The sequence below is a fragment of the Panthera leo genome, chromosome C2, assembly GCF_018350215.1.
Source record: "Panthera leo isolate Ple1 chromosome C2, P.leo_Ple1_pat1.1, whole genome shotgun sequence".
In the NCBI taxonomy this organism is placed as follows: Eukaryota; Metazoa; Chordata; class Mammalia; order Carnivora; family Felidae; genus Panthera; species Panthera leo.
The window spans coordinates 71,780,309-71,796,505 of NC_056687.1; the positions used below are offsets into that span (position 1 = coordinate 71,780,309).

Here is a 16,197-nt window from a genome sequence, read left to right on the forward strand (position 1 = left end):
TCCTCCCTCTCTCTCAAAGTAAATAAATAAACTTAAAAACAAAAAAAGTAACTATTTAGCACCTACCTTGCTTATCTCCTCTTCATATTCTCTTCTCAATTCCCCAGGTTTACTTAATAAGCGAACTGGCTGATAGTCATCAACTGTTAGAGATCAAGGAAGAAAACAATATTATAGGCAACAAAGAATTTTATGGCTAGCTTTGGTCTTTCACTGAACCTATATTAACCTGAACATGTGATATTAAATGTACAATTATTAACAGTTATAGCAGTATCTTCTCTACAGAATTCCATTTTAAAAGAAAAGTCCATAGATTTTCTGGTTCAAAATGGCACATAAGTACATATACTTAACTCCTGTTCTAGAATCTGTTAAAATAACAGTGAAAGCAGTTTTAAAAAGTAATCCTACAACATCAAAGAGATTAGGGGAAGGGTCCATGAGTAAAAAAGAAACTTTAATAAATTTCTACAAAATGAGAGGCCGATATAAAAGAGGTGACTTATATAGCAGAATGAAGAAAAATGCAACCCTTGGAAGTGCGAGACCTGCCCCATATACCTGAAAGGCAGCTCAGGCAGGCTCAAAACCACAACGCATAATAGAGACCAGAATGAATGAGTGTAGGACAGGAAATTCAAAGTTCATAATCTGTTAAATCAGAATACTTGGTTGGTAGGCATTTCTTCCTAGATATTAAGTGTACATATCACAAACAAAAGTTATTTTTTAAAGAAACTAAATTGTCTGGACAGAGCCAGTGCAGCTAATATGAGAGGTGATGACCCAGAGCAAAGCCCTCTAAAATTTGGCACTCAGGGACAGCAAAGCATAATGGCCAGGTTTAACCTCAAACATTATCTGCCAGTCACCAATGCCAATGTATGCACAAGGAGTTTTATTCTAGGGCCTCATTTTTAAATATGAAAGCAAAACCAAGAATCATCAGACATTTCAAACAAATCTACAAGACTACAGAAACACTAAGATGCAAAGAAGGAAAAAATAATCCTGAGTTGAATCCAGAAAAAGAGAACACAACTGCTTATTTACAGGGGCAGCTGTTACTCAACTCCAGCTGACTACTGCCACCAGGAAACTTAGGTCTGTCTTTGTTATATTTTCTGATTTTTTCAAGACAATCCAGAAATCTATATGTTAGTGTAAAATCTCTAAATTTTAAATGTTGGCACTGAATGGGTAACAGAAAGCATGTCTGTAGCCTTTACATGGCTTGCAGGCCAGTTGTTTGCAAATTCTGCAACAGAGGAACTAAAAACAGTAATGCAACTCCATTACCAGTAGCAAAGAAGTATACTAAATTCTTATTTTAGCTGCTGACGAGGATTCATCTGAGACAATACAGTGGGAAGTACAGGAGAGAGAAGTGTAAGGCTCCTGAAAAATTGGTAGGGGTTATAAACAAAGCGCAAGAAGCCAGGAGGGACAGCACTTTAATTATAGCATTTCTAATAAAGGAGGACACGGTATGTGTAGAGAGGTAGTGTAATATCAGATGTGACAGCTTAGGTGGTGGGCACACTTTTTCTGTAAAGGGCAAGATAATAAATATTTTATGCTTTGTGGGCAATGCAGCCTTTGTTGCAGTAATTCAACTCTTGCCACTGTAAGCGCAAAAGGAATCATTGACATAGATGAGTACAGTGCCTCTGTTCTAAAAACACTTCATTTACAAAAAGAGATGTGGGCCAAATTTGGCCTGTGGATGACAAAAGTTCTCAGAAATTGTGTGTGTGTGTGTGCTCGCGCACATAAGCGCACATGTGCGGTGGTGTGGTGAACATTAAACAATTGTAGGCAACTGGAAAAGGAAAACTGTTTCCTTTTATCATTAAAGGAGTTCACTTAATAAAGAATAAAAATAGCCAGAATATTATGAAAATTAAAAGACAACCCATAGAATGGAGAAAAATATTTGCAAATCATAGATCTGATAAGGCATTAATATCGAGAATATACAAAGAACTCCAACGACTGAACAACACAAAACAAGCTCAGTTAAAAACATGGGCAAAGGACTTCAACAGATTTTTTTTTTTCCAAAAAATATGCAAATGGCCAACAAGCACATTAAAAGATGCTCAATATCACTAGTCATTAAGGAAATTTAAATCAAAACCACAAAGAGATACCACTTCATACCCAGTAGGGTGGCTATTATAAAACAAAATAGTAAGTGTTGACAAGCAGATGGGGAAACTGAAATCCTGGTGCACTGCTGGTGGAAATGTAAAATGGTACAGCCCCTATGGAAAACAATATGGTGGTTGCTCAAAAGAATTAAACAGAATTACCATAGGACCCAGGAATTCCTTTCTGCGTACACAGTCAAAAGAGTTGAAAGCAGGAACTCAGATACCTGTACACCAATGTTCACGGCAGCATTATTCACAACAGCCAAAAGTGGAAGTAATCCAAGCATTTATCAACAGATAAATGGATAAATAAAATGTGGTAAATACATACAGTGGAATATGATTGTCATAAAATGGAAGCCAATTCTGATACATGCTATAACAAGGATGAACCATGAAGATACTATGCTAAGTGAAATAAGTCAGACACAATAGGACAAACACCCACTATAATGTTACTTACACAAGATACCTGGAGTACTCAAATCTGACATAAGTAGAATGGTGGATGCCAGGGGTTAGAGGAAGGGGGAATTGGGGAATTATTGTTTAATGGGTACAGTTTCAATTGGAGAAGATGAAAAAGTTCTAGAGATGGATGGTGGTGATGGGTGCACACCAATGTGACTGTACTCAATGCTGCTGAACTGTACGCTTAAAAATAATTAAAACGGTAAATTTTCTGTTATCTGTATTTTACCACAAAAAAAAAAAAACCCCAATAACAAGAAGAAGCAAAACTTCTGTTAAAAAGAAAACCACGGAATGATGGCTTGTTTCCTTCCACTTAGAGAGTTGCATGCTCTTTGTGGTCATTTTGTAGAATAAAGACCATCTTGGATAATCACCCATTGTTAATCTTGTGTGGCAACACTGGATTTTTACTTAAAGATTTAAAATGGCTTTTCAGGGAGCACCTGGACGGCTCAGTCGGTAGAGTGTGCAACTCGACTTTGGCTCAGGTCATAATCCCAGGGTGGTGGGATCAAGACCCATGTGGGGCTCTGCGCTGAGTGTGGAGCCTGCTTGAGATTCTCTTTCTCTCTCCCTCTTGCCCCTCTTCCCTGCTTGTGTGCTCTCTCTCTCCTCTAAAATAAAATAATAAATAAATAATAAATAAATAAATAATAGTAAAATGGCTTTAGAATAAACACAGAATAAATAAAAAAAGAAAAGAAAAAAGAAAAACACAGAGGAGCCATAATGGGGCCACTAAAGGCCCCACATCAGTAAATCAAGATTTAATATCTAACCTAACTTCAACTTCAACCCCCTCAAACGTAACCTTTAACTACCCAAACTGTAATTTCCTGTAAGCAGTATCCTGAGAGAGCCCTTCCTTCTTAGGAGGACAACTTTGCCTAAACACTGCAGTCCTTGCTAATAAATTATGGTGTTCTTTAAAATTTTTTTAATGTTTATTTTTTATTGAGAGAGAGAGTGCACATGCGTGAGAACACGCAGGGGAGGGGCAGAGAGAGAGAGGGAGAACAGAATCTGAAGCAGGCTCCAGGCTCTGAGCTGTCAGCATAGAGCCCAATACAGGGCTTGAACTCATAGACGGTGAAATCATGACCTAAGCAGATTTCAGACGCTTAACCGACTGAGCCACCCAGGCACCCCTGGTTTTTCTGTTTGTTTGTTTAATGCCTCTTCTCTGCCTTTCCTTTCCTGTAGCTCAGTGGAGCTCTCCACTGTTGGTTAGATGAGATGCTTCCTGATTCATGAATCATTTAATAAAGTCAATTAGATCTTCAAATTTACTTGGTTTAATTTTTTTAAATGCTTCTGTATGATGACAAACATCACAAAATTAAAAACAAACCACAAACTGGGAGAAGTTATTTGCAAATACATAAATCAATAGAGATTTAATGTCCAGAATATAACAAGAACTTTTACAGATTAAGAAAAACACACTACATTAATGGGCAAAGAAACATACAATTTACAAAAGATGCTTAACTACAGTAAGCAGAGAGAACTGTAATTTAAAAAACAAAACAAAACAGAGGCTAGAATATCCAAACATGAAAAATAATTATAAAGTTGGAGAATTATCACTACGTGACTTCAAGACTTTCTATATAGCCACAGTAATCAACAGTGTGAGATTCTTTTTCTTATAAAGTCTTTTCTAAAACTTTTTTAATGTTTATTTATTTTTGAGAGAGAGAAAGCAAGAGGGAGAGAGATAGAGAGGGAGAGGGGCAGAGAGAGAGGGAGACACAGGATCCGAAGCAGGCTCTGCGCTGACAGCAGAGTCCAATCCAGGGCTTGAACTCACGAATCGTGAGATCATGACCTGGTGCTGAAGTTGGACCCTTAACTGACTGAGCACCCAGGTGCCCCTCAACAGTGTAATTTTAACATTAAAATCAACAAATCAACCAAACAGGCTTGTAAGAAAAGTCTTTTCAACAAAGGTACAGGAGGAAGTGAAATCCACACAGGAAAAAATTAACCTCAACCCCTATCGCACACAATATTCACAACATTTAGAATGGTCCATAGACATAAACAGAAAAGCTAAAACTATAAAGCTTTTATTAATTAATTAATTAATTAATTAATTAACGTTTATTTATTTTTGAGAGACAGAGAGAAACAGAGCAGGAGCGGTGGAGGGGCAGAGAGAGGGAGATACAGAATCCAAAGTAGGCTCTAGGCTCTGAGCTGTCAGCACAGAGTCCTATGTGGGGTTTGAAGCCACGAACTGTGAGATCACGACCTGAGCCAAAGCTGGACACTTAACCAACTGAGCCACCCAGGTGTCCCTAAAACTATAAAGCTTTTAGAAAAAACATAGAAATATTTTTATATTACTACAGAAGATAAAGTTTTTCAGAACACAGAAAGTAATAATCATAAAAGGAAAAGTTTATTAACTAGACATCATGAAAATTAAAAATTTTAGCTCAACAGGGCACCTAGCTGGTTGATTCAGTAGAGTATGCAACTCTTGATCTCAAAGCTGTGAGTGGAGCCCCACATTAGGTGTAGAGTTTACCTTAAAAACTAGATAAATAAAATCTTTAAAAAATTTTTTTCAGCTCATCAAGAAGACACCATTAAGAAAATGAATAAGCAAGACACAGCCTGTAAGAAAATATTCACAAAACAACTTGCAAAGTACCGGTATCCAAAATATATAAAGAACTCTTACAACTTAATAATACAAAGATAAACCTGAGGCAAAAAATTCAGACAGACACTTAATAATGGAAGATATATAAATCATCAATAAACAATGAAGATTCAACATCATTAGTCACCAGGAAAATGCTAATTAAAACTACAATGAGATACGACTACAAATCTATCAGTACGGTTAGATAGGTAACACCAAATATTGATGAGCATGTTGTAAATGAACTAAACGTATCACCTCCTAAATTCTATGTTGAAACTTTAATCCAACTGGATAGTATTTGGAGGTAGAAACTTTGGGAAGTAATTAGGTCAGAAGGGTAGACCCCTCCTGACTGGGATTAGTGCCCTTACAGGAGGCTAATAAGCTTAGCTAGCTTTCCACCAGGTAAAGCCATAACCAGGAAGAGGGCTCCCACAAAGAACTAACTCAGACAGTAACTTGATCTTAGACTTCCTAGCTTCCAGAACTGTAAAAAAATAGATTTCTGTTTAAGCCACCTCGTCTATATACTTCGTTATAGCAGCCCAAACTAAGACAGATGTGCAGAAACCAGAATTTGCAAACATTGTTGCTGGTATTAGATAATAATACAACCATTCTGGAAAATGATAGTTTTTTATATAACTAAGCATATACCTACTCTAAGCAATTCTACTTGTATTTACCCAAGAAAAAATGAAAACATATGACCACAAAAAAAAAAAAAAAACCAACTATTATAAGAATCTTCACAGCAACTTTTTTTTTAAAATTTTAAAAAATATTTATTCATTTTTGGAAGACAGAGAGAGACACAGCACAAGCAGGGGTGGGCGGAGAGAGAGGCAGACACAGAATCCAAAGCAGGTTCTAGGCTCCAAGCTATCAGCACAGAGCCTGACATGGGGCTCCAACTCATGAACCGCAAGATCATGACCTGAGCCGATGTCGGACGTTCAACTGACTGAGCCAAGCAGGCGCCCCTTTTTTTTTTCTTTTTAATTTTTTTTTTAATAACAGCAACTTTATTCATAAGAGCCAAAACCTGGAAATAGCTGGGACACCATAAACTGGAGAACCACCAACAAAGTATAATACAGTCAAATGGTAGAATGATATTTAAAAATAAAAAGAAATTGGGGTGCCTGGGTGGCTCAGTTGGTTAAACGTCTGACTTTAGCTCAGGTTGTGATCTCATAGCTCGTGAGTTCGAGCCCCACATCAGGCTCTGTGCTGGCAGCTCAGAGCCTGGAGCCTGCTTTGGATTCTGTGTCTCCCTCTCTCTTTGCCCCAGTCCCGCTCACACACTGTCTCTGTCTCTCTCAAAAATAAGCAAACATTAAAAAAAATTTTTTTTTAAATAAAAAGAAATAAATTACTAGTACCCACAACAAAGATGAATCTCAAACATTGTTATACTAAGTAAAAGAATCTTACACTAAAGAATATACATGGCATGATTACTACTGTGGGTTGAATTGTATCCCCCAAAAAGATACATTGAAATTCTAATCCCTGTACTCAGAATGGGACCTTATTGGGAAATACTTGTAAACATAATTGAGTTCATACTGGAGTAGGGTGGGCCCTTAATAAAGGAGAGGGACACAGAGAAGAGACAGCAATGTGAAGACAGACACAGCAGGAGAATGCCATATGGCTATGGAGGCAGAGATTGGAGTTGTGCAGCAGTAAGCCAAGGAATACCATGGACTGTCAACAACACCCAGAAACTAAAAGAAAGGCATGTAACAGATTCCCCTCTAGAGCCTTCAAGAGAACACGTTCCTGTTGACATCTTGATTTTGGGCCTTTTAGCCTCCAGAACTGTGGGAAAATAAATTTCTGTTAAGCCACCCAGTTTGTGGTACTTTGTTATGTCAACTCTTGTACATTAACAGAATTCCATTTATATGAAGTTCTGGAAAAGGCAAAATTCATCTATGGTGGGGAAAAATAAAAACACTGGTTGACTTGAGGGTAGGGAAAAGATTAACTGGAAAGGATATGACAGTACTTTCAAGGGTAATGGTAATATTCTGTATTTTTATAAGAGTTCATGTTACAAAAGGTTATACCTATGTGAACACTCAATGAAGGCACGATTAAGATTTGCACATTACAAGGGCACCTGGGTGGCTCAGTCGGTTAAGGATCCCGCTCTTGGTTTCAGCTCAGGTCATGATCTCACGGTTCATGAGTTTGAGCCCTACATCAGGCTCTGTGCTGACAGTGCAGAGCCTGCTTGGGATTCTCTCTTTCCCTCTCTCTCTCTCTCTCTCTGCCTCTCCCCTGCTCTCTCTCTCTCAAAATAAATAAATGAACTTTAAAAAAAAAAAAAAAGACTTGCATATTATATGTAAATTAATATTAAAAGAAAAGTTATAAGCTAACATTGATCTTCAAAATATGTATGCTTACATATTTAAGAGAAAGTGAACTAAATGAAAAAAATAAAAAAGACTGACATGAATAGATGAAAGAGCTGTGACACAGTAAAATATTCTCATATCTGGTTACGGGTACATGAAAGTTCACTATAAAATGCTTTCAACTTTTCTATATGTTTAAAATCTTTCATAATAAAATGCTGAAAATAGTAAGTATACTACCAAAATTTCTTTGAGAAAAAATAAAAGGAAGAAAGACCAAATGTTGGCAAGAATGTGGTGCAACTACAACTCTCATACACTACTGGCAGGAGTATAAATTGGTAAAAGCCACTTTGGAAAACTGGCAATATCTCCTAAGGCTTACCCTACCTGTAACACCCACCAAGGGGTAGTCTTAGGCTTTACTAAACATTCAGACTCCAAAAATGACCACAGGACCACATTTGGCATCAATCTAACAACATGAGAGCAAGGAAGCCAGATATCCTTTCTCCACAGCAGCAAACATTTCTTATGGCAACAATACAGGCACAGGCTCCCCACAAGGAACATGCTCAGTTACAATGGTCACTATGCTAGTGTGTGCTAGAGCACAAAGCACAATATCCCAATCAGTATTTATAATTCCCTCCAACAGGGAAGCAATTTGTCAACTGGGGATAATTTTTCTCAGTAAGCAACGTTGCCTAGTAAACATTAACATTCTTATCCTCAGGTTTAGGGGAAACAAAACTAGAAATTTAATCAAAGGATGGATTCTCATCTAGCACGGAAAGGATTTATTTTCACTCATACTCTGTGGCTCCCGAATTCCATTCTTTTGCACTCTCCCAAAAATAAATATTAAAAAAATATGTAAGTATAAAAATATTCATGGTAGCACTATTCATAACAGCCTAAAATGCCTAATGTCAATGGACATAAAATTTTTCATTGCTTTTACTATTTAATATCTACACAACATAGTACCATACAGCAAAGAAAATAAAGAAACCCCAATCACATGGACCAATATCACCAATATAATGGTGAGCTAAAGATACAAGATTCCTTTTTGTAAAAAAATTTTTTTTAACATTTATTTATTTTTGAGAGACAGAGAGAGCATGAGCGGGGGACACAGAATTCAAAGCAGGCTCCTGGCTCTGAGCTGTTGGCACAGAGCCCGATGCAGGGCTGTAACTCACGAACACGAGATCATGACCTGAGCCAAAGTCGGATGCTTAACTGACTGAGCCACCCAGGCACCCCACAAGATACCATTTTTTAAAAGGTTCAGAAATAGGTAAAAGCAATCTACGGTGTTACACATCACAATAGTATTTACAGCAATGGTGAGCGAACAGAGACTGCAAGGGGGCCACAAGGAGGACTTAGGAGTTTTGGGAAAGTTCTAGGTCTTGACCGGAATGCTGGTTACATACACATTTTCACTTTGAAAATTCACTGAACTGCAAATTTATGATTTATATACTTTTGTATATACGTTACATTTCAAAAAAATTTACATGAAAAACAAAGAAGGATCAGCTTCCAGAACAGTAAAGTGAGGAGATCTGCAGACCTGTTTTTCAATCGGAGAAAGGTATAAATCTCTGGTCATATAAAATGCCTTGAAATTGCCCTACGAGCATACAGCAAAGAAATACTTCCAAAATTTTTACTATATCTCAGTAAGAAAAGTGAGAATCTGTGGCACTTGAGCCATATAAGAGGGAGGCTGTGCCAAGGCAGGGCTCCCAGTCTCCCCAGCTCCTGGTGAAGAGCCACAGCAACCCTCCAGGAGGAACAAACTGCCAGCATTTATCCTTTCCAGCTCACTGTTGCAGAGACTGAATTCCAGGTGAGTGGACCTGAGGGACTGTGGGCTACCTTCCTCTATCCACTTCCCACTCACAGAAGGGAAACATGACCCCAGGCACGGCAGGTAGAGAATACTAGGGTCCCATCACCCTCATCACAACTCACTCATAGGGCAAAGGTTCTAGGGCAGGCAAGCCAAGACTGGAGGCTACTATGTCTGCCTACTAGCCTATTCACAAAGAGAGAAGTAAGCCATCGTCTCTGCTTCCTGCTCTAGAGCAGTGACTCAGATTTTTGCCCAGGGAAAGAGGCAGGCCGTAAGAACCGAGAGCTCCAAAGATCTCCCTCAAAGAAAATGACTTTATATAGAAGAGAATGTGGAGAATTTCAAGCATAAGGGCATTCTTGAAAATCAAGTCAGTTTTAGTGGTAAAGCACTTAAGGCTGATGGAGTGCTGCCAACAAAATGGCAGAACAGGCAGTTCCAAGCTCTCATCCCTCCACAAAAACATTAAAAAACAAGCAGAAACTATCAGCGCCAATATTGTCAGAACTCTGGAAAACAATCAAAGGTTAACAGCAGCCAAGAAAATGATGAACCAAGAAAAAGGCAACTTCAAAATAGTAGGAAAGTTTTGTGGCAGTTTTACTCTCTCCCCACCTCCTCCTCAGTACAGTGGCAGTCTTGAAGAAGGAAACCCACATTCCCAGAATGGGACACTGGTCCCTGGTTCTGGAGGGGGTGCAGCAGACCCAAGGCAAGACACATGTTTGGAAGACATGTGAGAAGACTCCAAACTTTCACCTTGGGCTGATCCCTAGGCTCAGTGTAAGCCTGGCTAAGTGTTGAAGGTCCAAACTTCATCTTGGTCTGATCCCTAGGCTCAGTGTAAGCCTGGCTAAGTGCTGAAGGACCATCTTGGCACTGAGCCCATGTTCCAAGACAAAAAGGCACTTTTTTGTTTCATTTCTTTTTGTTGTTGTTGTTTAGCTCCTGAAATTCAAGGAAATCTGTCAAAACACTAACTGAGCACAAGTTAAGGCACAGAGACTTAGGTGACCACACACAAGGAGGTATAGTCCTTGCAAAAATAGTTTGGGAAAATTAGCAAACCAATGAACTGTTACAGCTTTCAACAATCAAAAAAAAAAAAAAAGGTAAACTCTGGGGAAAGGGAAGAATCTGACTTTCAGGGTCACCATACTGTAATATTCAAATGTCCAATTTTCTAAAACAAATAAACAAACAAAAAACGCAAGGCATACAAGGAAACAAGAAAGAGTATGGACGATTCACAGGAACAAAATAAATTAACAGAAACCATTCTTGGGGAAGTCCAGACATCAGACTTACTAGTTAAAAACTTTAAAACAGCCATCTTATCAACAAATGGCACTAGGAATGCTGGGTATCCACATGTAAAAAAAAATGAAATTAAACCCTTACCCTGTATCATATAAAAAAACTTAACTCAAAGCAAATTGAAGACCTAAAACTATAAAGTTCCTAGAAGAAAACAGGGAAAAAGCTCCATGATATTGAAACTTAGCAATGATTGGTTGGATATGACACCAAACCACAAACAACAAAAGCAAAAATAGACAAATAGGACTATATCAAACTACATAATCAGAGTGAAATGGCAACCTATGTAAAGGGAGAAATTTTTGCAAATCATACCTGATAAGGAGTTAACATCCAGAATAAATAAAGAACACCATCAACTCAACAACAAAAAATAAATAAACCAATTAAAAATAAACAAAGGACTAGAATAAACATCTCTCCACAGAACATATACAAATGGCCAATAAACACATGAAAAGATGTTCAACATCATCAGTCATTAGGGAAATGAAAATCAAAACCACAATGAGATAGCATCTCATACTCATTAGGATGGCTTTATCTTAAAAAAAAAAAAACAACAACAAACAAACAGAAAGTTAAGAGTAATGAAGTGTTGACAAGAAGGTGGAAAAACGAGGGGAGGGATTAAAAAAAAAAAAAAAAAAGAATGTGGAAAAACGAAAAGAGTCCTTGCATACTGCTGGTGGGAATGTAAAACAGTGCAGTTGCTATGGAAAAGAGTATGGCAGTTCCTCAAAAAAATCCATATAGTTAGCATATGACCCAGCAATTCCTTTCTGGGTACATACTCAAAGGAGTTGAAAGCAAGAACTTAAAAAATATTTGTATCCAATGTTCACAGCAGCATTACTCACAACAGCCAAAAGGTAGAAGTAACCCAAGTGTCCACTGATGAATAAACAAAATGTGGTAAATACATTCAATGGAATATTATTTAGCCATAGAAAGGACTGAAATTCTAACACATGCTACAACATGGATGAACCTTGAAGACATTTAAGTGAAATAAACCAGATACAAAAGGACAAATACTTACTATGATATCTAAAATGGTCAAATTCAGAGACAGAAAGTAGAATTATGGTTAAAAGGACTGGAAGGAAAAGGAACTGGGGAGTTATTGTTTAATGGGTATGGAGTTTCAGTTTGGGAAGATGAAACTGGTCTGGAGATGGATGGTGGTGATGGTTGTAAACCAGTGTGACCGTACTTAACGGCACTGAAGTGTACACTTAAGAACAACAGGAATCGGGAGCACTTGGGTGGCTCAGCTGGTTGGGTGTCTGACTTTGGCTCAGGTCATGATCTCACAGTTGGTGAGTTTGAGCCCCACATCAGGCTTACTGCTGTCAGCCTGTCAGCGCAGAGCCCACTTCAGATCCTGTTCCCCTCTCTTGGCCCCTCCCCTGCTTGTGTTCCCTCAAAAATAAATCTTAAAAAAAAAAAAAAAAAGTGGGAATTGTAAATTTTGTTATGCATACTTTACCACAATTAAAAAGACACAGATACTAAGATACCACTTCACACCTACTAGGATGGCTATTTAAAAAAACAACCAAAAAACCAGAAAATAAGTGTTGGTGAGGATGTGGAGAAATTGGAACCATTATACATTGCAGGTGGGAATGCAAAATGGCACAGCACCAGGGAAAAGTTTAGCAGTTCGTCAAAAAGCTAAACCTAGAATTAGTATATGATCCAGCACTTCCACTCCTAGGTACGTACACAAAAGAACTAGAAAGACATTCAAATACTTATACATGAATATTCATATCAGCACTACTTCAAATAGACAAAAAGTGAAAACAACTCAAATGTCCATCAGTGGATGAAGGGATAAACAAAATATAATCCATAAAATGAAAAATTATCCAGATCTAAAAAGGAATGAAATACTGATATATGTCACAACTGTGAATAACCTTGGAAACATTTAACTGAAAGAAGCCAGACACAACAGATCATATATTGTATGAATGCATTTATATGAAATATCTAGAACAAGCAAATTCATAGAGACAGAGTAAATAAAAACTGGGGGTGGAGGGGTGGGGAAGGAGAAGAATGTAGGGTTTTTGCTTAATGGTTAAAGAATCTGGGTGATGACAATGTTTATAGCAGCACTATCAACAACAGCCAAAGTATAGAAAGAGCCCAAACGTCCATTGATGGATGAATGGATAAAGAAGATGTGGTATATATACACAGTGGAGTATTACTCAGCAATCAAAAAGAATGAAATCTTGTCATTTGCAACTATGTGGATGGAACTAGAGGGTATTATGCTAAGTGAAATTAGCCAGTCAGAGAAAGACAAATATCATATGACTTCACTCATATGAGGAATTTAAGATACAAAACAGATGAACATAAGAGAAGGGAAACAAAAATAATATAAAAACAGGGAGGGGGACAAAATAGAAGAGACTCATAAATATGGAGAACAAACTGAGGGTTACTGGAGGGGTTGTGGGAGGGGGGATGGGCTAAACGGGTAAGGGGCATTAAGGAATCTAGTCCTGAAATCATTGTTGCACTAGATGCTAACTCGAATGTAAATTAAACAATAAATAAATTAGAAGAAAAAAGAATCTGGGTGATGAAAAACTGGAAACATAGTGGTGATGGTTATACACTGTGAAGACAATTTATGCCATTGACCTGTAACTTAAAATGGTTAAAATGGCAAATTTTATGCTATATATATTTTACCACAACTTTGAAAAAACTGATAATAAAATACCAAAACCACTTCACTGTACACTTTCTTTTATTAAGTGTTTATTGTCTGGGTTTTTTTGTTTTTTGTTTTGTAATCTCTACACCCAACAAGGGGCTCGAACTCATGACCTCAAGAGTTGAGAGTCACAGCCGCAATCTCTATACCCAACAAGGGGCTTGAACTCACAACCTCGAGAGTCGCACCCTCTTCCCACTGAGCCAGCCAGATGCCCCAGAACTGTACAATGTAAATGTATCAATTCTATGTGAATATCTCAATAAAGCTGTTTTAATAAAGTGTAACTACTGTTGAAAACATCATTAAAATGGCAAATTTGTTATACATATTTACCACAATAAAGGTTAACTCCCCCCAAACAAGGCAAGTACACCAGAGCACAGGCACCTTATTCAAAGCCTAGACAAGAAACTGCATGGCTTATTGATCACCTAAGTGTGCTAGAGTCAAATGTTCAGCTTGGGGCACACAGCTGCTGAGTCTACAGGGTGGAGAGCTTTAAATAAAAATGACTGATCTAGATGGAACTGGTCACTGAAAGCTATTTTATTAGGTTGCATGCTTAAGAGAGGAATTAAATAAATGGAGCTGTACAGTCAAGCAGGCTAAAGAAAATACATGAAAGTAAAAGAATCAGTACTACAGCAATCCAGTACCTTCTATACTTCTCATGTTGCTGTACTGACTACTGCTGATCTGTGGATATTTATGTAACTTTCACATGACTGAAGGCTCTATGTGGGCCATTCTTGTGGGTTTGTTTGTTTCTTTGTTTTCATTTTTAACACCAATTGAACGCAGCCTGGGCATTATTACAATGAACACAATCTTGCTATCGACTTCAATCAACATTTTGGGGCCCATGAAACCCAAACCGGGGAGAAAAAAATTAGACAAATATTAGTCGGTTTCTTTTTAATCCTTTTCTCAAATGGATTAGTGGTAATTCACTTAAAGAATTTTGATGTTTCACACAACAAACACGCTGGGTTTTACTCACCGATCTCCTCTGATTCCTGCCCAGAGACTCTAAGCTTGCATTCCTTTGGATAGTGTTTTTGGATTATCTCCCACAGTTCCATGTTGACAAGAGAATTTCTTCGGGTGTGATACCGGGTCCACGAAGAGACCCGGCGGCGACAGAAAGGACAGCATAAACTTGCCTTTTCGACAGTCGATTGGAAGCAGGGATTACAGAGCGTGTGGTTACAAGGCAGTGTTATGGGCTCAATTAGGATTTCCACACAGATGCGGCACTGACATTCCGACAAGGAAGGGATGGCGTTTTGAGTCACAGCCATTTTAATATGCTAACAAGGCATATTCAGCATCAGTACCTGAAAGAGAAAGAGTCTCATTTCCGTCCCAACTACGGAGAAAGAGAATTAACAGTTTTGTGTTTAAATATTATGCCCAGCTGCGTATCAGAATTCAGAGACTGGGAACACCACACAGCGTCCCGAAATAAAAAGGCACGCTGTGATCCAGGTAAACAGTACTACCCTGGAAGGCGGCGTATTTGTCCATGTTTCAGACAAACGTCGGGTAAGGAAAGGAACGTTTTCGTCGGGAGACCTAGACATTAACCCCACCTTTGTGAGGGCTGACTGTGGGCTCCAGCTCTCCCGCGCGGCGGGAGGTGCGCCCAATTGCCCTCCTCCCTCTTACCAGCTGAGGATGCTCCCTTAGCTCAGGACAGCCAAGCCCGAGACCGCCCAGGCGCGAAGGTACGGGGCCTCAACTCCGAGGAACGCCGTTTCCGCCCAGACGCCGCGCTGCGCGGGAGTAGGACTTCCGTTTTGCCGTTGCTGTGGGGGTAACACGCGAGACCCCACGTTCCAGCTTTCGTGCACCGGGAGCGTTTTCCCAGCGCTCTGAACCCACACTCCCCTTTCCTCGGTCAGCCAAAAAGCCTAATCTTTGCGGTCGTGCTGTAGCAACCCGACGAGGGCTGGTGACGTCACAACTGCTCACCCAAACGGGCCCTCCCACCCAGACAACAGCCCTAGAGCGGGCACATCTGACGTTCGGCTGGGTGGGACTTCCGGGTCCTGTGCGCGCCTCCCGCCCAGTCCCGCTCCCTTCGGCCCCGCAGAGGGTCCGCCCCTTGCGTTGCAGTCCCTTTCGCTCCAGCTGGAGCGACGACCTACCATCCCCTTGAGCTATGTGCGCCCGGAGGCTGCGGAAACCGGGAGGGTCGCGAGGTTGGTCTCTGGCAGAAAAAGGGAAACCTCAAGACAAATGAAAGACCCAACAGTAATTTTAAAAATTCTTCCATCTTCTTTTTAAAATTTTCTCAGACTACTTGTCTGTTTCTACCTTGTACCAAGCCTCTTAGGTCGCTTTCTAGAGTTTTGAGGAAGGCATCTCGGAGGTTGATCTCCTAGAAAGATTGTGGTCAGAGAATCCGCAGATTTGCTCCAATTTAACACGCACTGACACTTCCTTCTCTAACCCACCCCTTCTTCAGTCTGAGGCCCAGAGATAGGTTGTTTTAAGATTGCCTTCCCTTCTAAGTATTGTCCAAAACCGACTTCTGTGCTCTGGGGCCAAATTATGTTTGTATATGATTACTTTGCCTAGGAAAGGAGGCAGCA

General features: G+C 39.2%; 1 protein-coding gene across 1 annotated transcript in view; it reads right to left on the reverse strand.

Moving 5' to 3' along the window:
* The window catches only part of RNF168 (ring finger protein 168), a 35,623-nt gene extending 20,065 nt beyond the window's left edge, over positions 1-15,558 (reverse strand). The window contains exons 1-3 of the mRNA XM_042955412.1: positions 15,269-15,558; positions 14,601-14,937; positions 67-143 (exon numbers count right to left, since the gene is read on the reverse strand). Of these exons, the coding sequence (XP_042811346.1) occupies positions 67-143; positions 14,601-14,901 (378 nt within the window). The 5' untranslated portion in view covers positions 14,902-14,937; positions 15,269-15,558. The remainder of the gene's footprint in view (positions 1-66; positions 144-14,600; positions 14,938-15,268) is intronic.
* Between the last annotated feature and the right edge of the window lie 639 nt (positions 15,559-16,197).